This window comes from Cervus elaphus, chromosome X, assembly GCF_910594005.1.
Source record: "Cervus elaphus chromosome X, mCerEla1.1, whole genome shotgun sequence".
Taxonomy (NCBI): Eukaryota; Metazoa; Chordata; class Mammalia; order Artiodactyla; family Cervidae; genus Cervus; species Cervus elaphus.
The window spans coordinates 59,654,677-59,676,687 of NC_057848.1; the positions used below are offsets into that span (position 1 = coordinate 59,654,677).

The 22,011-nt window shown below is 44.3% G+C and overlaps 1 protein-coding gene across 2 annotated transcripts in view; it reads left to right on the forward strand.

Annotated features, from left to right (window-relative positions):
- VGLL1 (vestigial like family member 1) overlaps positions 1-20,687 on the forward strand; it is a 39,245-nt gene extending 18,558 nt beyond the window's left edge. For both annotated transcript variants that reach the window (XM_043897197.1, XM_043897196.1), the window contains 4 exons: positions 37-255; positions 10,836-11,255; positions 12,957-13,016; positions 18,190-20,687. In XM_043897197.1, coding sequence (XP_043753132.1) covers positions 54-255; positions 10,836-11,255; positions 12,957-13,016; positions 18,190-18,233 — 726 coding nt within the window. In that variant the 5' untranslated portion in view covers positions 37-53 and the 3' untranslated portion in view covers positions 18,234-20,687. The remainder of the gene's footprint in view (positions 1-36; positions 256-10,835; positions 11,256-12,956; positions 13,017-18,189) is intronic.
- Positions 20,688-22,011: the final 1,324 nt, after the last annotated feature.

A 22,011-nucleotide genomic window follows, 5' to 3' on the forward strand; every position in this document is an offset into this window, starting at 1 on the left:
AAAGAGTGCCAGTAACATTTTGCGTTTGCTCCGCAGCTCTCCCCTGAGTCACCATGGAAGACGTGACGAAGACCACCGTCCTCACACAGAGCCCTATCAAAACTGAATGGAATTCCCGCTGTGTCCTTTTCACCTATTTCCAAGGGGACATTAGCAGTGTGGTGGATGAACACTTCTCCAGAGCTCTGGGCAATGTCAAGAGCCCCCAGGGACAGAACCCTTCCAGCCCTAGCGGAGATGTCCTGCTGAGGAATGGTGAGCATGTCGGGAGGGAGGGGCTGGAATTCCCTATCAGGCTATCATCAAAGGACAGTTCTGATGTTCTGAGATGTGTGTATATTTGCTAAAGGCACATCACGCTGTTTAGTGAGAAGCCACACCTCTTTCTCAGAAGTTTCGCTTGAAAATGGACACTGTTTATGGAATTCCCTAGTGGGCTAGTGGTTAAGACACCACACTTCTACAGCAGGGGGCACGGGTTCCATTCCTGGTTGGGGAACTAAGATTCCACAAGCCACATGGCGTGGGCAAAAAAAGAAAAAAAGAAAAAAAAGGACACTTTAATCAAATTAATATACCGATTTCATTGTGTCCTCAATTATGTTAAATGCTGGGTTCACACTCAGTATGCGATGAGAGTACCATTATTATTACTACCTTTGTCTGACAGGGCAAGAACACCAAAGGACTTGGGCATATGTGTCCCCTGTAGAAACACCCAGCCTTCTCTCCGTTAATAGTGGGTGCTGTGGGGAGCTGGGGTCGGGCCAGAGGGAGGCGGATAAAATGAATGTCTCTCCGCATCCCTCTCCCCACCCTTAACAGCACTGGGGGTGTCTATTGCACACACTATGGGGTGATTTTTTTTTTTAAACAGCATTGTCTCATCTCGAAACACTTACTTCAAGACAGCTATGCCAAAAGGTGCCGAGCTTATGCGTTGAATACCCTGCTCCCGTTGGAGGATGGACATGCCTCCCAGGAGGGGGCCTCTGCCTGTGGGGGAGGAGCTCACTGGTTTTCAGAAGCCATCACACTGACTGGTCAGACTCTGGGTCTGGATAGGGAGTTCGTGTTTAACCTCTTTAGCCTTTCAGAATTTGCTTCTCGCCTAGAAATAACTTTTCCAATCAGGTGACGTGTTTTTCTCAGAGACTCTTTGGAGTTCAGGAAACATGTGGAAGGGGAGCATAGTAGAAGCAGGTACTAAAGCTAACGCTGGGGACCAGGGGCTGGGTGGAGAGCACGGAGGTGCTGTCTAAGGGTGTGCTGAGTACTTCAGAGCAGCTGCAGGAATGGCTGCTCTTGAGTCATTTGGGGAATTGATGCATGGGTAAAAACCCATCCATGTGGTCAATGGGATTCAGAAGCTTTATCTGACTCCTAGGAAGGGTCAAAATCCTAGGCTCTTCAGCATAGCTAAGTCTGTCCACTTTGGCTATTTGACTCTGAGTTAATTCTAAACACATTGCCTTGAATATATGACAATCGTTTCTTTGTCAGCACCAGCAATTTGTCGTCCCTCATTTTCTCTCTCCTGCTTGCCTGGTAAACAAACCTGAGATATAACCAATTCTTGGTTGCTTATTGTCCCATTTCTTGGTTTCATTTCGCAGCCAGACTCCTAAGAGGTATCCACGCATGCTCTTTCCTCTTCCTCTCCTGCTCTCTCAGATCTGCTCCACTGAGGCTGTCATCCTCATCACTCTTTGAAACCACTCTTATCCAGGCTCGTGGGAGACTTTCACTTTCCAAAGCAAGTGGTCTGTCTCTGTCCTCATCTTAGCTGACCCATCAGCAGCATTTGCTGCACTTGATTGCTCCCTCCTCTTGGAAGTAACCTCCTTTACTTGGATTCCATAATATCACACTCATGGTTTTCCACCTGTCTCCCTGGTTACCCCTCCTTCTCAGTCTCCTTTGCTGAATGTCCTCTTCTCTTCAAGGCTTCATCTCTTAAACATTTAAGGGCCCTAGGACTTTGATCTTAATTTCTCTCTCTACATTCACGCCCTGGGGGATCTATTCTAGTCTCTTTGTCTTAAATACCATCTACATAAACACCACCTATGTGCTGATGAAATATCGTATCTTTACCCAGACTGGATTTCAGACTTATCTACACAGCTGCCTAGTTGATAGCTTCACTTCACATAGCTAATAGGAATCTAAACCAAATAGGTCCCAAGCTGAATTTTTTTAAAGATTTTTTTTTTAATGTGGACCATTTTTAAAGTCTATTGAATTTGTTACAGTATTGCTTCTGTTTTATGTTTTGGTTTTTGGACTGAGAAGCATGTGGGATCTGAGCTCTCCTTCCAGGGATCGAACCCGCACTCCCTGCATTGGAAGGACCACCAGGGACGTCCCCCAAGCTGAACCCTTGATCTTCCCCTCACCCTGCTCTGTCCATAGTCTCAATAAATGGCAGCTGCATCCTTCCAATTAATTGCAGTCATCTTTAACTCCTTTCTTTATCTCATACCCCACATCCAACCCTTTGAACAATTCTGTAAGTTCTACCTTCAAAGTTTATCTGAGCTCTGAACATGTCTCTCCACTTCCACTGCTGTCCCCTTAGTCTGAAAAGCCATCCTCTCCCCACTGGATTTTTGCCTCCTCATCAGTCTGCTTCTACCGTTGCTCCCCTTCAGTCTGTTCTCAAAGTAGCGGTCAGAATAATACTATTAAAACGAAAGTTGTACCATATCACTTCTCTATTCGAAATCCTCCAGTAACTTCTCATCTTACTTGGAATCAAATCCAAGGTCTTTCAGGGGGCCCTCACTTGCCTGAGCCCCTGTCATCTTTCTGATCTCATTATCCTCCCACCTCCCTCACTCCAGCATAGCCTCCTTGTTCTTTGTAGTGTGTGACAAGTACAGTACTGCCTCAGGCCTTTTGCATTTCCTCTCTCCCCTCTTCCTGAAATGTTCCTTCCCAGGTAACTGCAAGACTTCCCCTTCATTGAAATCTATGTTAGAATGTCATCTTTCAGACAGGCCTTCCTGAACAATCTATTTAAAACATAGAAGTCCCCACCCTGTCACTGTCTTACTCTGTTTTATTTCTCTTAGCGTGCGTCACCATGGGGCATATTGTGTATTTTATGGGTTTCTTATCTCCTTCTACCCCCTAGACGCTGTTGGTCTGTTAAGGGCTGTTTTCCAAGTACCAACCCTAATGTCCGACACATGGAAGGTACTCAATAAATATTTAGTGAATGAATGAAATTGTGTTTTGGATCACAGGGTGCTGATGTCTGTCGTTGATGGGGGTTACTGGAGAGACAGTATCATTTGGTATATGGCTTTAGACCCAGGCACCCTAGGGCAGAGTCAGCTTTACTGTTGTTTAACCATGTGACCTCAGGGCTCATCACTTCATCTCTCTGGGCCTCTGTTTCCTCATCTGTAAAACTGAGTATCATTGAACTAAAGGAGGAATCAGTGAGATTACGCATGTCAAGTGGCACATAGTATGTGCCATGCAGGTGGTAGTTAATTTTTGTGGTGTGTGAAGGCTCAAGGCATGTTTTTTGAATGTCTACAGTGGATGTGAGGGCCCACCTTCAAACCTTCAGGATTGCAAGGCAGCAGGACCCTCCCCTCAGCCTCCAAGTTGTCCACTGGCTTCTGCTGGGTGGCCACTGCCCTGTTTCTTAACTCTCCTGACTTCGCTTTGTATTCTATGAAGCCCCTGCCCACCAAGGGAGCTTGGACGCTGTCTTGTATCTGGCCCAAGATAGCCTTCTCTGGCCAAACAGAGGCAGCGTTCTTCTCTACCTGCCTCCTGTGTTGTCACATTTTCCGTGTGATAGCCTCACAGGTCCCCTGACTGTGAAGAGGTCTCCCTTGCAAGCATGTGTTGTGGGTTAGGCTGGTGTTTGTCCAGCTGACTGAACAAATGAAGGAGAAATCCTCTTTTCTTCAAGGCCTCTCTTATCACAGTTAGGAGTCAAATTTCTCTCATGAGCTCTGCTGCCTCTGGGGAGGGTCCCCCTGAAAGAAAACGTGTCCCCAATGGTTCTCAACTGGAGGTGTTCTATGAACTACACGCAGCTTCGAAAATGGTGGGAAGTCCATAAAGCGGCTCTTCATCACCAACACTTAGCATCCTCTCAGCCCCTGCAGGCCTGCCCCAGGCTGCCTGGCCTCAGCGAGGCCCCAGCTAAGCTGAGAACAGGCTCCCATTCATGGGCTCCCGTGGCGGGCTCACCCACATTTTAAGGGTGCTCTGACAGGCCCATGTGGCTAGGAAATGCCATTGAATTTCCTGGCTGCTTTTTTCAAATCCAATTTTTTTTTTTTATTTACTTAGGTATAATTTATACTGGCCCTACTTGTAGAAAAGAAAACACATGCTGAAAGTATCTGAATTATTTCCCTTTTAAAAGGACATTGGTGATTTCAGAGTAGGTAACTTGGAGAAGCTTCATAAATTATCATTTCTGGGGGCTTGTCTTGGTGCACAACCCAACCTGTATTCTTCCTGTCCCAGCCACGAGCCCAGCCCCAGGGCTGGCTCCCTTCACTCAAGGGCTGCTGAGAGAAGGTATTTGTACAACCTGAGCCTTCTTAGGTCTCTTATAGCTAGTCTCCTCCTCTCCTCCAGAATCCAGGGAAGAAATGCTGGGTTTCTTTCTCTCTTTTTTATTTTTTCAATTTTAAAAATTGAAGTATAGTTGATTTACAGTGTTGAGTTAGTTTCGGTGTACAGCAAAATGATTCAGTTATACATACATGAGTATATAATATGTATCTATTCTTTTTCAGATTCTTTTCCCTTCCAGGTTCTTCCAAGATACTGAATATAGTTCCCTGTGAGAGTCTATCTGTTAATCCCAAACTCACAATTTACATTTCCTCTTTCCCCTTCGGTAACCATAAGTTTGTTTTCTGTGTCTGTGAGTCTGTGTTTTATAAATAAGTTCTTTTTAGGTTCCACATATAAGCAATATTATAATCATATTTGTCTTTCTCTGTCTGGCTTACTTCACTCAGTAGGACAATCTCTAGGTCACCCACACCGTTGCTCATTAGCACTCTCACTAATAATGTTTCTAATGGCCAACACTTACTGAGTGCTTCCTGTGTTCCAGGCCCTTACTCAGGGGCTGGCACATGAATTATCTTAGTGAATCTTCACAGTAACCTTTTGGTTAACTCGCACCATGCTCATTTCCTGATAAGGAAACTGAAGCTCAGCGAATCAAGTAACTTGTTCAAGATCCCACAGCTTATTAGGGGCAGCTTTTCACAACCAGATCATTCAGTTCTAGATACTGAGCTCTTACTGGGCTTTCCAGGTGGCTCAGTGGGAAGGAATCCACCTGCCAATGCAGGAGATCCGGGTTCGGTCCCTGGGTCAGGAAGATCCCTTGGAGGGGGAAATGTCAACCCACTCCAGTATTCTTACCTGGAAAATCCCATGAACAGGGGAGCCTGGCGAGCTACATACAGCCCATGGGGTGGCAAAAATGTTGGACATAATTGAACACGCATGCACAGAGCTCTTAGCCATTTTCAAAATACAAGCACATGTTCTGTATTTCATCTCCATTTTCAGTTGGGAAAGGAAACCTGGCTAATCAGCAAAGGACCTAGACAGGTGGCTGTGAAGGAGGGGGTGAGACTGAGTAGGAAACTCTCCCCCCCAACACAAACTGGGTGCCCTGAAACAGAGCTGTCCCCCACAAGCTGTCTCTCTGTCTCTAGTGTTATTGTAACCTCAGCTAATACAAATAATATTTTCTTTGTTTCTGGAGTGAATAAATCAGAGACAAGTGCCACCAGCCAAAATGGCAGAGAGGGGAGTGTTAATGTGTGCACATCAGTCAGGCCAAAGTTGGGAACTTCATGGGGCAAGATGTGTGTGTGTGTGTGTTCAGAGGTTTCTCGGCTTCAACTTTATCATAAAGCAGCATTTATATTAAAGGTGGAGACAGGGGAAAAGGAAGGAAGGAAGGAAAGATAGATGGAAGGCAACCAGGCAATTATACAGTGGCCTTTCACAGCTATGACTCAGGTTCACTGAGTCAAGTGGGTTCTTAAGTTTTTACTTTAAAACTAATTTTTTCGGGGGAAAAAAAAGCAAAACTAACTTTTTCTAATCACAACGATAATGTGTTAAGTTTTGAAACTTTACAAAATACAGAGAAGCACTCAGGACACAAAACCACATGCACGTCTAGGCGCCCAAACTAAGTTTTACAACCTAACGTCACTTGGCTTTTTAACGGGTAATAAACCATATATATCTTTACTGCCATTTCATGTTCTACTAAGACATCATTTTATGCCTCAAGAGTATCCTTTTTTATAGGTGTCTCAAATCTGTTAAAATTTTTGGACATTTAGATTGTTGCCAATCTTTCACTATATGTAAATATCACATTGAATATCCTTGCAGCTCAACTTTTGCATGCATCATTGATTATATTATTAAAATATATTGTGGGTAGAATGACTACATCAAAAAGTCCACTCAGATTTTAGGGTTTTGATATCTGCAGATAAATTGCTGCCACAAATGTTATGCCCGTTATGCTCATCTGCCACCTTTCCAGCTGTGGGAGTGGGTGAAAGCGCCGGCTCACTGCATTCTCAAGATAATAGGAGGCAGAGCCGGCCAAGCGTGAAGCTGAGACTCAGCCAGCTCTCCACCTGCTAGTTCTGTGGCCTTAGGCGAGTTACATTAACCACTTTGATTCCCTCTTTTCTCATCTGGATGGCCGTGAAGCTCACCTGAGGTGCATCCAGAATGCTAGACAAAGAGCCTGACCCATATAAGTGCTTAGTAAACAAAAGCTCCTCTAGATTTACAATCTTTCCTGCCCACCTTTGATGGATTATTTCTGGGAATTGACACACAGAGCAAAGGCTTCTGAAATCTCCCTTAATTTTTATTTTATTTATTTGGCTGCACCGGGTCTTAGGTGACACACAGATTGATCTTTGTTGCAGCAGGCAAGATCTTTAGTTGTGGCATGTGGGATCTAGTTCCCTGACCAGGGATGGAACCCTGGACCCCTGCACTGGGAACGCGGGTCTTAGCCACTGGACCACCAGGGAAGTCCCGGAAAGTTCTCTTTTATAGCCAGTATCTACTCCATCCTCCATATCAGCCCTGAAGCACCACCGTTGCTTCCCAGGCTCCTTGGCTCTGGCCTTTCCTCCCCTCCCTTCTGTGATGGCTGAGGGCAGAGAGACTCCTCAGGCCCCCCGCGTTACCATTTGGCTTTTTCCTGGTTGATCCTGTAGAGTGTTGCAAGCCAGGAGAGAAACCCGTGAATGTGAGCCTGTGCTGTGTTTTTAAACCAAAATAATAATTAATAATGTTAACCACAGCAGCAGCTCTCACTTCTTGAGTGCCTATAAGGTCCTGGGCGCCATGCTAAACCTTTTACACGGATTGTCCCCTTCCATCCATGGGAGGGGATGTGCTCCGTGTCATTGGCTGTTATGGGGGAGCCTCTTTGAGGGGTTGACATTGAAGTTGGTATGTCCAGAAGCCAGCCTGAAACAGGGTGTCAGGGCCACCATGCAAGGATAGAGTATAGGGAGGATCCTCTGGGGTAGAAGCAAACTCCTTGATGCCTAGAGGTGCTTTTCTAGAAGGTTCTGCAGTTCTCAGAAGCATCTATGGGTGGGCATGGGTGATGTCTCTGGGTTTGCTTAAAAGGTGGGAGAGTAGCTTGACCTTTTCATCCTAAAGGGATAGGGAGGAAATGGGGACTTGTGCTCTCTGAACAGGACCTGGTCTTAGAACCAGGGGCTTCATGAATATTAGAGGCCTGGATGGAACTAAGAGGCAGGGGCTATATGCTCAGATTAGGAGTCCAAGGGTTGGAAGCCTTTTGTATTCCTACTGAAAGAAAGATCCAGCCTGGGGGGGAGGGGAGGAGCAAAATACTGGAAGGGGATTAAGAAGTACAACCTACTATGGACAGAAGTTACAAGGATGTAATGTATAGCTCAGGGACTATAGTTAATATTTTAGAATAACTATAGATGGAGTATAATCTCTACAAATATTGAGTTACTCTGTTATATACCTGAAACTAAAATAATATTGTAAGCCAATTATATTTTGATTTAAAAAAAAAAGCTAAAGCTGCATCCACTTTAAGACATCATAAGATATGGGGTGGTTAATATTTCATAAACACTGCCTAGTATGGACTGACAGCTGAAGGAAAAAAATAGAATATGAAAAACCTAGCCTTCCCTAAATATCTCCAGAGTGTTCTTTGCTTGCACTCCATTCATTAGTGTAGGCTGGAGCTTGAGAAGGCCGTGGAGTCTTGCCTGGGGCTCTAAGAGGGGGAACTCGGGTAAGGAAGTATCACCAGGGCCACTTCTTTGCACCGGCCACCATGAGCCAGTCCAGTGGTTCCCCGACTAGATGGGTGTGGTGACTGGAGCAGTTTGTCCAAGAAGCCTGAGAAAGCGGCCACCAAAATCCAGGGTGTCCACTCCATGGGACACCACACCCAAGCCTGCCCTGGAAAGGTGGCTTTTCTGGGCCTCCCAAGGCCTACAATTGGGTTACTGTGAATTCAGGATTGGGACTCTCTATGTCTTCCCACATACTCCCATCCAAACTGTGCTCTGGTGCACTCAGTGGCCAAGTGGGACCTTGGAGAGGCACATCCACCCACTCCCCTTAACCTTTCAGTCAGACGATTCTGAAAGTGAAGCAGTTAAAGAAAGTATTCAAAACGTGCTGGGACCCTGCCTTCCACATTTCAAGCCTTCCAAACCTGGTCCTATGTATGAGATCTGGAAGGCCAGTTCAGATGGAAACTGCCCAGTTGTCAGAGGCTAAACATTGTTTCCCATTTGTGCTTAGGACATGCAGTACACTCATTCAATATGAAGCAGGAACAGTGATTAGCCTAAGTCAGCTTAATCACTCTATTTGTGCTACACAGTGGGCCCTGAATCGCTACTACCCCACAGATAACTGCCTCGAATTGCTACTACCCGGCAGATATCAGTTTTCAGAAGTAGCAGTCATCCTCAGGAACAAATCTTGCTAATTGTTTCACTGCCCTTGGCCTCATTAAAAGAAGCCAACCTTTGCCTATCGCTCATGAACAATGTGAAAAGTTGAGCAGAATATCTGTGCTATGTAGGTGAGGGCTTGTTTTGCCCTTACCATTTATATTACGTGAAAAGCTGTGCTGGTGGGTGAGACACTCCAGCATCACTGGGCAGACCTATCAGAAAAGATCCAGGCAAACTGAACATTCAGGAGCGCTGGGTGAGGTGCACAAGGAAGGGCAGGGGGCCAGACAGCCTCTCCAGCCCTCCAGCCCTTCAGTCTCCATTTGTCTCCACACCCACGCCCCCTTCATTATCTTGGATAGATGAGAACCTCCAGGCTTTAAGCACCATCTGCCAGGGCTCTCTCCCGCCTCCCCTCTTGCCTGAGTGGGTGTTGAGAATGGGGAAAACATCCGTCCATGTCAAGCTGCCCAAGACTCTGAGAACTCCAATTCAGCTGCTATTAGAGGCACAATTTGAATAGTGTCTCTGAGACCAAAGGAGACTCCATCCCCATTAGCTAGTCCACAAGAATTTTACAAGAAGAACCTGAGTCACTGCTTCACCTTGAACATTTTGCTTCTATAGGAAGAAGTCCAAGAAACTGGGCTTCCCTGGTGGCTTATATGGTAAAGAATCAGGCTGCAATGTGGGAAACCTGGGTTTGATTCCTGGGTTGGGAAGATCCCCTGGAGGAGGGCATGGCAAACCACTCTAGTATTCTTGCCTGAATCCCCATGGATAGAGGAGCCTGGTGGGCTATAGTCCACAGGGTCACAAAGAGTCAGACACGACTGAGCACATGAAGCAACCATTTTCCTACCCATCACTGACCCCCTCTAGCCCCGATCTCTACTTGGCTAATCTGCTTTGCTAACTTGGTCCAGTCTCTTATCCCCATGGCCCAGACTATTCTTGAAAATGAAATTTCAACCCCAGACTTGTATGATACCGGCAACTGGTGTTTGGAATCCACTGAAGAGGAAAGGCTTCACAAAACTTTATGAAGGGTTCTTCTCTTCAGTGTATTCAAAACACCAGCTATAAAATAAAAGTCAAACAATGGCAACAAACAACACAAATCACCTTTAATCAAGTAATTCTACTTCTAGAAGTTTCCTTGAGGGGTTAGTCAGACAAGTATATAGAGATGTATATATGAAGATGCTTATTCCAATGCTGTCAATTGAAAAAATGGAATAACTGAGCTGCCTAAGTATTGTGTTTGTTAGTCATGTTACTGCCTTCTGATGGCATACCATGCAGTGATTTGAAAAGCTGGTGTTGGTTCTATTCGTTGCTATAGCAGGATGTTTGATATTTTAATAACATGAGAGCAACTGGAAAAACAATGTGTACATATATAGAAACATCCTAGAAAGAAGTACACCTAAAGATAGACACTGATAGTCTCTGGATATTATGCTTAGAGTGATTTTTTTAACCTTCTCTACATTTTTCACATTAAAAATACATTATATGAACCATACATAGTAGGTGTGTGCATGTTCAGTCGCTCAGTTCTGTCTGACTCTTTGCAACCCTTTGGACTGTAAGTCCATGGGATTTTTCAGGCAAGAATACTGGAGTGGGTTGCCATTTCCTCCTTCAGGGGACTTCCTGACTCAGAGATCTTATCGAACTGGCATCTCCTGAGTCTCCTGCATTGGCAGATGGATTCTTTACAACTGAGCCATCTGGGAAGCCCCTGTGTTAACCATAAAAAAAGCTAATTCCATTTTGAAAACAGTAAACAAACCTGTCTTCTAAATCTTTCCTTCCCAGACAGTGACATGCCTCCAAATCAGTGGCGTTTCTCTGCTCCTTGGACAAAGCCACAGCCGGAAGTATCTTTTGCAAATGGCGCCACCAGCTGCAACTTGAATGGATCTGGTCTCATGCCTATGGATCAGTACCCACTGTCCCTGACCGGGGGCCCCTCCATTCAGCCTGGCGAGCTGTGGCATTTCTCCTCCCTCGCCAGCCCCAGCTTCCCAGAGCCTGGCTACCCTCATGCTTTTTCCACTGGGCACTTGGTTCCAGAGCCCCAGCCTGAGGGGAAGTATGAGCCCCTCCTAAGTCTCCTCCAGCCAGAGAGATGCCTAACCCATCCTCAGGAATCTGCCTCGTGGGAGGATGGCAACTCTGCCCAGATGGCCGGAAGCACAGGATTTCTCTTCAACCTGCCTCCCAGCTCAGCCCACTGTAAGGAAATGCCTCCAAGTATGGTTGGAGGGTTGCTTCTGATTGGTTGTGGTTGAGAGTGAGTTGGCATGAGATGGGATGGAAAGACTAATTGCTGCTTCTCCAGCTGTGGGGCTTCTGAGGGACAAAACATCTATCTTCACTAGGCTGTATCTATAGTCACTATTTAATGACTAAAGGGTTGCATAGATAGCCAGCCAGATGCACTTGGCCCAGAATATTCACCCTGGTCTGCTGACTCGAACTTACCCTAGAAAAATGATGGGCTGCTGCCTAAAATCTTAGGGTCTTGCATTCACTTTACTGTGAACTGCCAGATAACCCATGTGTAAAACAGAACTCAGTGATACACCTACAGGCTCAAAACTATCTCCCAAACAGGTTGGCAACTTGCAATAATGCCAGACTCCTGGGTAGAAACAAGGGCCGTCTATACCAATCATCTGCTCCACACATTAAAATTCAAAGCGACAGTGGAGGCCGCCCCCTTGCTGCCTGGAGACCGTTCATGGTGCCTGGCTGTCTGGTGCTTTTGCTCCCTGACCCCTACTCCTCCCCCAGTCGAAAACCTCCTTAACGTTCATTCACTGTTTTATTCCATTTACTCACTCACCCGACATATTTAATTAGCACCTACTAGTTGCAAAATACCCATCGAGAAACAAGACTCCCTTCTTTGTAAAAGGATGGGAAAGAATTGGCCTGAAGTGTAGTTTGACCAAAAAAACAAGTGACTCTTCTACAAGATTTGCCCTTCACATGAAATATTGGTAATAATAGATGTTTCATAGTTTCTTGGGGCTGAGTTTTCATCTTCTGGCTTTTTGCACCTTGGATGAGTTTTCTTTTACAGCTCCCTGGTCTGTGCCTGAAAGAAATTGCCAGAAGCTGCTTTTACTTCCAAACTAAGTATATTTATGTTACACCGAAGCCTATTCAGCCTAGCTTACCTAAGTCAGATGCCGTGTTCCATCCTAATGTCAAAAAGAAATTTCCCATTAAAATACCATCCCATCATTTGCAGAGTTTGATTAGCAATATACTTAAAAAGAGTAAATTAAAAAAAAGTCAAGCTTGGGAAACCTATGAGAATTCCTACCCTTGTACTCTTTTTCAAAAATCTGTTCCTGCTGGATTCAGAGGGGAAAATGAGGCCAACTGTGTGTATATGCTTGTGCACACACACAGTGGAACCCTGTCTCGATGGATGGTTAGAACACAGCTCAAATCATCGCGTCCCAAACAAAACAAGCCCATGCAGTTCAAATCAAATTTAGCAAAGATTTAGCAAGCATCTAGTATATGCCAGGCACATCATGGTGAAGCCACAATGCAGGCATTATCATAGTCCCGAAAGTTCTAGATGCATTCTCAAATATTCATCACCAAAGTCTCAACTGTTGCCAACTCTTTACACTCTCCAACTAATGCTGATATCCACTGGATGAATCAGTGGCTGACAGTCCAGGATCTGTTGAGGAAGTCGGCAACCCTTGATCAAAAACACTGCCCATAATATGGGAACAAAACCCCAAGGGCATACAAAACAGAAGTGTCTCTGTTTTTGTAGCATCTGATAAAAGAAAACATGTCAGATGTCAAAATTGAGGAGCACATGATTTGGGATTCCTTGGGGGGCTACTGTGCACTTTCTAACCCAGTCCCTGATTTCATTCCCAATCATATTTTCTTTTTTCCTAGTTAAGAAAATCTATTTCCCCCCTGATGGTGGACCTGCCGGTGCCAGCTTTGCAGTTGAAAGTGAGTATCTGCTTCTGTCTTTGATATCTTGTCTCCGCATCCTGAGAACAAACTTGTACCAGAAAAACCAGGATCTCCAGCAACTGAAATGACCCTCATTTCTGTTATTTAGTGTTTTTACCCTTAGAATTGGTTACGTTTAAGTCTCAAAGAGCCCATGCACTTAGTATCTAGTAAAATGTTTTGCCCATTTTCTAATTTGGCTGTAAAAGCAATTCTATTAAGTTCTTTTATCTGAGCTGGATTTAGCGAGGTAACCAAGGTGATGCAGGAAAATGAACAAATTCATGAAGGTTAGCCTGCTCTTTCCTGGATGTTCAGTTTTCAGCCTAGAACACAGGGCCACCCCAGGACTCTGCAGTCAGAAAATGCCACCTGATACCAAAGGCTAGGACTCTGGGCTCCACATTCAATTTGAAAGTGGTGTCAGTAAGAACCGCCCAATGAGGACAATCTCTAGTTTGACATGAGGACCTTAATGGCTCAGGTTTGAATCCACCTTCATTAGTTACTAGCTTCAGGAACTTTAACCACATTTCTTCACCTCTCCATACCTCAGTAGCTTTATTTATAAACGGAGGATTAAAATAATGTCCACCTCATCAGATTTCTGATGAGGATTAATTTACATATATGTATTGACATGTAAATTCTAATGGAAATGAGCTCTAGTAAGTCAGCACACGGTAAGGCAGCAAAAAGTGCCTTTAGGGAGGGCATCCGTGTGCCTTCAGCTGTTCTCTGAGAGGCATCAAGGGAAGAGCTGCCACCACAGCCTCGAATCTCTGGCACTTTACAGTCTGGTGTGGAGTGGGGGTGAGCAAAATATATAGACCTCCCTAAAATGTCCACTCGTTGAGGGCCAAGACTTTGAAGGGTGTACTAACCCATCCTGGCACCTGTGGCAGTGCCTGGTATGGAGGTCAGAACATATGTGTCTAATGAATGAGTGAGCAGAAGCCAGAAACAATAAAAGAACATCAAAAAAGGAAATGGTAAAAATCTATCTGCCAATAGAGTATAAATTAAATTTTTTTGATGCCGTTGTGTGAAACAAGCAAGTCACAAATCACCCTCCATGAGGAATTGGTTGTGCCCAAGTGACGAGATAGATTTAGGACTGATCCAAGAGCCTTAGTACAGTTTCATCAGGCTTCATGGAAGTCTTCCTGAACGGATGACAGGATTACCAAGTCTCCTAAGTACTTGTTAAGAGCTTATACATTAAAAAACAATTGTAAGCCTTAGAATTACCAAAAGCCTGATGCTTTCAATTGCTCATAGGCCCAAATTAACAGCAACGCCATGTGTCGGTGATGGCTATGAGCTCAGTCCCCACAATGACCTTGTGATTCATGTATGAGGACATCTTAGGTGCCTTACATGAGGCATGCAGTAAATAGAGGTTGAATGAGTGAGGAAATGAACATACCCATTTTATAGATGAGTAAACTGAGTCTCAAACAGGTGAACGGACTTGGCTTAATATCATCCAGCAAGTGGCAGGGGTACAATTATTTCTCTGCTCTCACAGTGTCATAATCATCAACATCACAAATTACATTAAAAATAAATCATCAAAAACAATTCCAACTTAAATCAAGTGTACAGCAGTGAAGACTAGCAACTGGTATGATTGCTTCACTGTATATGGGCTCACTGTCCATCTGTGGGCCAGGACAGTATCCTGAGTAAGATGAGGGGGTGCAGAAACTTGGAAAGCATGCAAAGGAGCAGTATTACCCTGAGAAAGGGCCATGTGGAGAATAGGAAGTGTGGAATGGGCACCTAGCTATGCCAACAGCCCCCTGTTGGCTATTCTGCCATTGTGGCTCTGGGCAGAGGGAGGCAGCAGGACATGAAGAGTGGGAAGGGGGTGACTTCTTAGGTGAAAAGAGGACCAGGAACACCCCTCAAAGCCCACACTCTTAAGAGAGCACAGCGCCCATTTCCCCATCTTGCCTGATGCTGAAAACGAGAGGGGACCTTGTGAAACACCCAGATTCTGTGCCATCACTTCCTGGTTGAGTAGTTTTGGCATGGAACTCAGTAGCCTCTTTATATGTTTGAGTCTTGATCTATTTTGTATTAATCTGATTTGGGATTTTTGTTTTGTTTTGGCCATGCCAAACAGTTTGCAGGATCTTAGTTCCCCAACCAGGGATTGAACCTGGGCCCTTGCAGTGAAAACGCTGAGTCCTAACCATGGAGCCGCCAGGGAGTTCCCATATATCGACCTGATTTTGAAGTGAGCTAGATAAAACTGTCAGGAAGGATTTTGGTAGTCTGAAAGATTTCCTTTGTTAGGCCCCAGATAAATATTTGTTGAAGGAAGGCAGACCCCCTCCTGCCCCTCCAATATGGTCTAGTCCTCTCGAGTGGGTACCACACACCCACATGAGGCAGAGACGATGTGGAGAGAAGAGCAATCTACTGGAAGCATAGTTGGAGGGACCTTTCTTGAGGGACTCCCCAAAACTGGTGCCAAAATATTTAGTGAACTTGATTTTTTTAATCTGCAGAAATAGTGATTCATTGTACATTCCTTCAATGTCTACAGAAAATATTACCAGACATGGTGCACTTATATATATATACACATATATACAATAGTGTATAAAACTCTTGGTCCCTGCTCTCACAGAGTTATTAGTCTAGTGGGGAAGGTAGACGCCACCAAAAAAAAAAAAAAAAGGACAAAATAAAGTGTTTGCAAGTTATGGTAAGTCTGAAGGAAACATACCAAGTGTTGAAACAGAGCAAGACAGAGGTCAGCTTTGGATAAAGGGGGTCAAGGGTGGCTTCTGTGATGAAGTGATGTGTGAACAGGGACCCAAATGGACTGAGGGATGCTGGGAGCTTTAGAAAGAGCTGGGATGAAGGTGGGGAGGCTGCCCTGCCCAGACCAGAAGTGAGTGAGGAATGGGAGAAACATGAGTGTGGGCCGAGTGAGCCCTGGAAAGGTCAACTGGGGCCAGGTGACACAGCACCTTCTGGATCATAGTGGGAGGTTGATTTTCTCCTCTAAGTGACTCAGTGAGACATGGCAGGGTTTGAAGTGTGACCCAATTTGCATTTAATAAGGCCACAGAGCTACTGTGCAGAGGATGCATTGGAGAAAGAACTAGTTAGGAGGCCAGAAGCACAAGATGGTGGCCCGAATCAGATGGCAATCGTGGACGCTGGATGAAGTGAATGTGTTTGAGATCTATTAATATGTGGGGTGTTTAGGTTTTCATTTACCTGCATGAGCAACTCTGGATACTGGTACATGTGTGGAAATGAGGCAGATTGTAGGAGAACACAACTCTGCCTTGGCCACATTCACTCTAGGTGATGATAAGATATGCAAGCAGATGGCTCTCTCCAACAGTTGTATGTAAGTGTGGAGTTCAGAAGTGGCGAAGAGCCTGAGTAAAGTTTTGAGACTGTTCGGTATGAAAACAACACTGCAAGCCACTGAATGATCACTCAGGCAGAGAAAAGGGCAGAGGACAGAGTCCTGGAGTGTGCCAGTATTTAGAAGTTGGGAGATATGAGAACTGAGCGGCCAATACAGAGAAGGAGCAGTCCCTGGGTGGGAGAAGAGCCAGAGAGTGTGTGTGGTGTTACAGGAACTCAAAGAGGAGAAAGTTTCCAAACACAGAGAGTGATCACCGATGTCAAAGGCTTCCGAGAGATCAAATGAGAGAAGGCCAGAGAAATTTCTATTGGATGTGGCATCAGAGATTTTGGCAACGTAGTTAAGAGCAGTTTTCATTAATAGCATGTGGACGAAAGCTGGATGGGGTGGGTTGAAGAGGGAATGGCAACTGAGAAAGTGGAGATAGTAAATGGCAGTAGCTTCTTGGAGAAGCTTGGCATTGAGGGAGGTGAATAAAAGCAAGGTAGTAGCTACAGAGATTAGTGGGGTGAAGAGGGTCTTTTATTTATTTATTTTTTAAAGAAGGCAAATATTAGAGCCTATACAGAAAAGTAATTAGCCTCCAAAAAAAAAAAAAAAAAACCACCTCAGGTGACCAGAAAGAAAAAAAAATAAAAATAGAGCCTATACAGAGATGAAGAGATGGATGACAAGAGGATGACAATAACTTCATGGCTGGAGACAATTGCAAGGATGTGGGGAAGCATTGGCATTTGCTCGGAGGAGGGGACATTCTACCATTGAAAGCAGACAAAAGATGGGGAATAAGGACACAGATGCCACTAGATTTGCAGGCTTGTTTGTGGGGAGTCGGAAATGTACTAATCAAATGATTTTGAGTCAGCTATAAAGGCTGACATCATGAGTTTAAGTGGGAACAGTTGGCTGACTTGTGTGATTTTTTTTTTAACCAGGGCTGTTGGGTTAATGTAACGCACAGAGAAGCCAAACTCTGGCTTATCCAGGGTTGAGATTTTGACAAGTGAGCATGATGAATGAAGGACCATAACACGGGATCATGGTATCTAAGCTGCTCAAAGAAGGAAATGGAGGCAGATGGAAGGTGCCAGGAAGTAGAGGTTGATGGATTGGAGGATGAGATTCTGTAAAAATCTGGTGATAAGACTGCTTAAGCCAATGACATCGGGAGATGGTGGTTTGAAATTGAGATGGTAGGGGTGCCACCTGTGTATGTGATGACAAGGTCTAGTGTGTGACCATGGCGAATGGCTGACGGAGGCGCCATGAACCAAAGGTCATTAGAAGGTGCAGAGAATGGCAAGAACCACATAAATGAGGTAAAATAAGAACCCATAGCTCACTACACCACAGGTGCTGTTTTTATCCTCATTCACAGATGGGAACATGGAGTTTTAGGGAGGTTAAGTAACTTGCCCAGAGCCAAGGTAAGTGCCAGGGTCAGTTTTCTGTTCTTGGTCTTACCCAGTAAGCTAGCTGCAGTGTGACCACATGATAATTCTACTCTACTCCACATAAGGACACTACCTCTTTAACAAATATTTCTGAGTCTATCTGTGCCAGGCACTGTTCTAAGGGCCTCACACGTGTTTACCTCATGTAGGCGATAGGTATCATTAGTATTCCCATTTACCAGATGAGGAAAGGGGAGCTCAGGCTAGGTAACTTGCCTGAGGTCAGACAGCTAGGAGCGGTGAGGTCAAGACTCAAACCTGGGTTCCTTGGGCACCAAGCCAGCTGCTACCTCATCAAGTTTATTCTATTTTTCAGGAAGCCCGTCTCCAGAGAGAAGAAGAGATCTGTTCTTTTACTGAACATGGGTTTAAAGAAGAGAATTCTTTTTCCGAACCTGCTTCTGGGTTTCTACTGTGAATCCAGAGAGTCTGGAGACATCACCGTCCTTTTCTCTTGTTGCCACCAAAGAGCACTGGGTTCAAAGCAAGTTTCTGTTCTCCCTGGAATTCTATACTTTTTCTTGGCACCTATGCCCCGCAGCACATTTATTTGTTTTTGTTTTTTAAACTTGTTCAGTGAATCTTGAACATATAAGATGGTAAAAGAGCTGTTTAGTGGTGGGGAGCAAACCTGTAGATTGTTTCCCCAAAATGACAAATTTCACCCTCTGTGTTCACTGCCCTCCTACTTAGCAATTGGCCAACTTACCCTCCCTCAGCACGGTTGCCCACATCAACACTGACCACGTGGTACCCAATGGGGTTGTCCCACTCTTCCAAGTGAATAGAGAGATTCCAGAAACAGCCTGACGCTTTCTAGCCTTAACCAGATGATGCCCAGCTTCCCTGTTAATGGCATTGGCAAGACCCACAGACAGTGGCTGGGAGGTAGGACGGTTCCTGCATCCTTGAAGTTTGAAGGGAAGCTGAAGAGGTCTCTGTTCTTTTTTAGGTGATGGTTGGGAAAATTCTGGGTGGAGGCTGACTCTAGCACTTGTGATGCATCATTATACAAGGGTGTTATCTTGGCTCACTGTAGAAAGATTCATCTGTGTTAGAAGGTAATATGTACCATCAGAGTTGAACTCTTAATTACGCTATTTAGGGAAAAAAAATGATTCCAAGAGGGCTGGCATTTGGTGTAACCTGGGTAATCTGATGTTATTTCCCTGAAAATCCCTCAGCCTGGATATAAAGCTGAAAGCAGTAGTCAATTTTCCCACATTAACAAAGAGGAAAGAAAAGGCCTCCTGTCTCTGAAAGACCCCAGTGCCTCTGATACAAGTAAATCCCTGCCCAGATCATCTGTCTAGAACCATCCTTTCTTACTTTCCCCCTCACTTCCAAAAAGCTAACTTGAAAAGCATTTCTTTGACTACCATTGGTATTTTACTCTTGCTGACTGCACACATACACAGGCCGGCCCCATATATTATCTGTGGGGCTTAATCTACACTCCCAGTTGATAATCTCATGAGATGCTAGCTAGCTGGGGAAGGGGTGGAATCAGGTGGATCAAGGTTTGAAACTGGAAAGTCGGGCCCAATAGGGCTAGAGCCCATAAACACATTTTTCTCTAAAGTTTTGAGAAACTGACAAAGGGCTTGATCCACTCAGACTCACTGGCTGCGACCCCTTCCCCCTAAACACACCCATTCCTGAACTTTATGATCTGAAAGAATGGGAATTGTTTCCAATGGGCTGGAAACTCACTTGAATACCTGGGTTAAAAAAGTAATAAAAAGTAACAATTTCCTTTTTTCAGGAAGCAAAAACTATCAAGAATTCAAAATAAGGATGTTTGCAAAGCCAGTTGAGACTTGCGTAGAAGCAGTTTTCCATTCTAAAAATCAATATCAAGTGTAACAAAACAAAGGAACCCCTCCAGAGATAAAACGAAGTAGCTATCTTTATGTCACATCTTTCTCCCATATAAACAATCTCTGCCCTTTCCATAACTATTTCTCTAGCTTGACATAATTGAAAAGGATTTTGTAACCCATTTGTTTTTTCCAAATGTGAAGATTCCCTGGAGTAGGAAATGGCAACCCATTCCAGTATTCTTGCCTGGAGAATTCCATGGAAAGAGGAACCTGGTGGGCTACAGTCCATGGGGTCGCAAAGAATCAGACACAACTGAACACACACGTACAGGTTGCTTAACAGAAACTTATTTCTCACAGCTGGGAAGTCCAAGATCAGGTAGATTTGGTGTCTGGTGGGAACCTGTTTCCTGGTTCATGACCAGTCATCTTTTTGGTGTGTCCTCAGGTAAGGGAAGGAGTGAGGGTGTTTTCTGGGGTCTCTTACATAAGGGCACTGATCTCATTCATGAGGGCTCCACCCTCATGGCCTCCTAATCTCTCAAAGGCCTCACCTCCTAATACCACATTGGGGATTAGGTCAAAACATAAATTTGGGGGTACACATTCAGTCTGTAGTAGTCATACAGCCTGAAATTCTTCAGAGTCAGAATTCCAAACTAGCTCTCCCCTTTCTAAGGAAAATGTTCTATTAGCCCAAGGGGATTTCTTTGCAACTTTTTCCTTGGTTATTGCTTAGTGGCTAACTTATATCCAACTCTTGTGACCCCATGGACTGTAACGCACCAGGCTCCTCTGTCCATGGGATTTCCCAGGCAAGAATAGTGGGGTGGATTGCCATTTCAATTTTTTTAAATTAATTTTAACTTTTTATTTTTACAAAAACCCTGCATTTCATGTCTCAAAACTTCTGCTCCTAGCCCTTGTGGGCCATGATGGTGGGAAACAGAACTCAGCTCTGAGATCTGCGTTAATAAAAGAGAAAACATCACTACTTCAGAATCTTTCTTTTGTTCCCAAGTAGTGGGTAGGGAGAGGGATGGAACTGTTTCTGCAACAGTTATTCCCTTTAGTGAGAACACTGACCCATAAAGGATTGGTGGCGATCCCTTGATAGAACCTGTTAGAGATGGGAGGAGGAACGGGGAGTTGTTTAATGGGTACAATTTCAGTTTCGTAAGATAGAAAGTTCTGGAGATATGCAATACAACATTGTGACTATACTGAGCACTGCTGAACTGTACACTTAGAAACAGGATGATAAATTTCATATGACATGCTTTCTATAACATTTTAAAGTCTAAATAATCTTTTTCTTAGTCATGGGAACTTTTAAACAATGTCCCAGAAAGAAGAAAGAGCTGATGCTCTAATGGCACACTTGTTGCTGCCTCCCCAACCCCATAGTCGATGCAGATCTGGAATCTTCAGATTGCGGATCTGAGTCTAATTCTCCAGAAAAGGTGAAAATCAAGCCATAGAGCTCATAATATCAGAATGCAGGAGCTGACCATTTCCTTGCACCTAAAATATCTCTATGAAACAATCTACAATGACCTGTGCCCACAGAGATTTTCTTAAAGAATCGTTCACTTAGAATATATTTATAGGGCATTCCCTGGTGGTCCAGTGGTTAGGACTCAGGCTTTCATTGCTGGGGCCCCGTGTTTGATCCCTGGTCAGGGAAGTAAGATCCTGCAAGATGGTACAAAAACCTAGTTTTCTGGTAATGATTTGGTCATGTTGAGAAGGCACCAGCAGAGGATTTCATTGGAAATACTCTGAATATATTCTTTGTGAAGTTGAAAAGTGAAATACGTTGAAATAACAGGCCAAAATAGCATGACATTCTCATTTTCTGTCAGTTTGCACTCAACTTACTAATGACAGAAAAGGGACTTTGAGGAAGATAATTGGGATACATTTTTCAGAATTTCCCAACCATTTTGCTAAGACTTTGTATCCCCAAACCTAACTACAATTGTAATCTGTCCACTCTAACTGGCTTAACGTCAGTAACTTCTAGAATTATTGAAATTGGAAGCATTTCCAACTCTAGTCAGAAGAGTTTGGTACCCTGAGAGTATATTGCCTTTTTTACTGAAAAGAGAAATACTTTGGAATTCCAAAAGAAGTCGCAAGATTCCATTTATATATGGTTTAAAAATTTATATACCTAGGTAGAACAAAGCCATGGTGCAAAATGTCACGGTTCTAAATGGAATAAAACTAGAATTTAAAAATGGAAGCCAAAACCAAAAGACAAACCTCAGTGCTAACATGTCTGCTTAATATCACTGATGTTGAGTTTGATT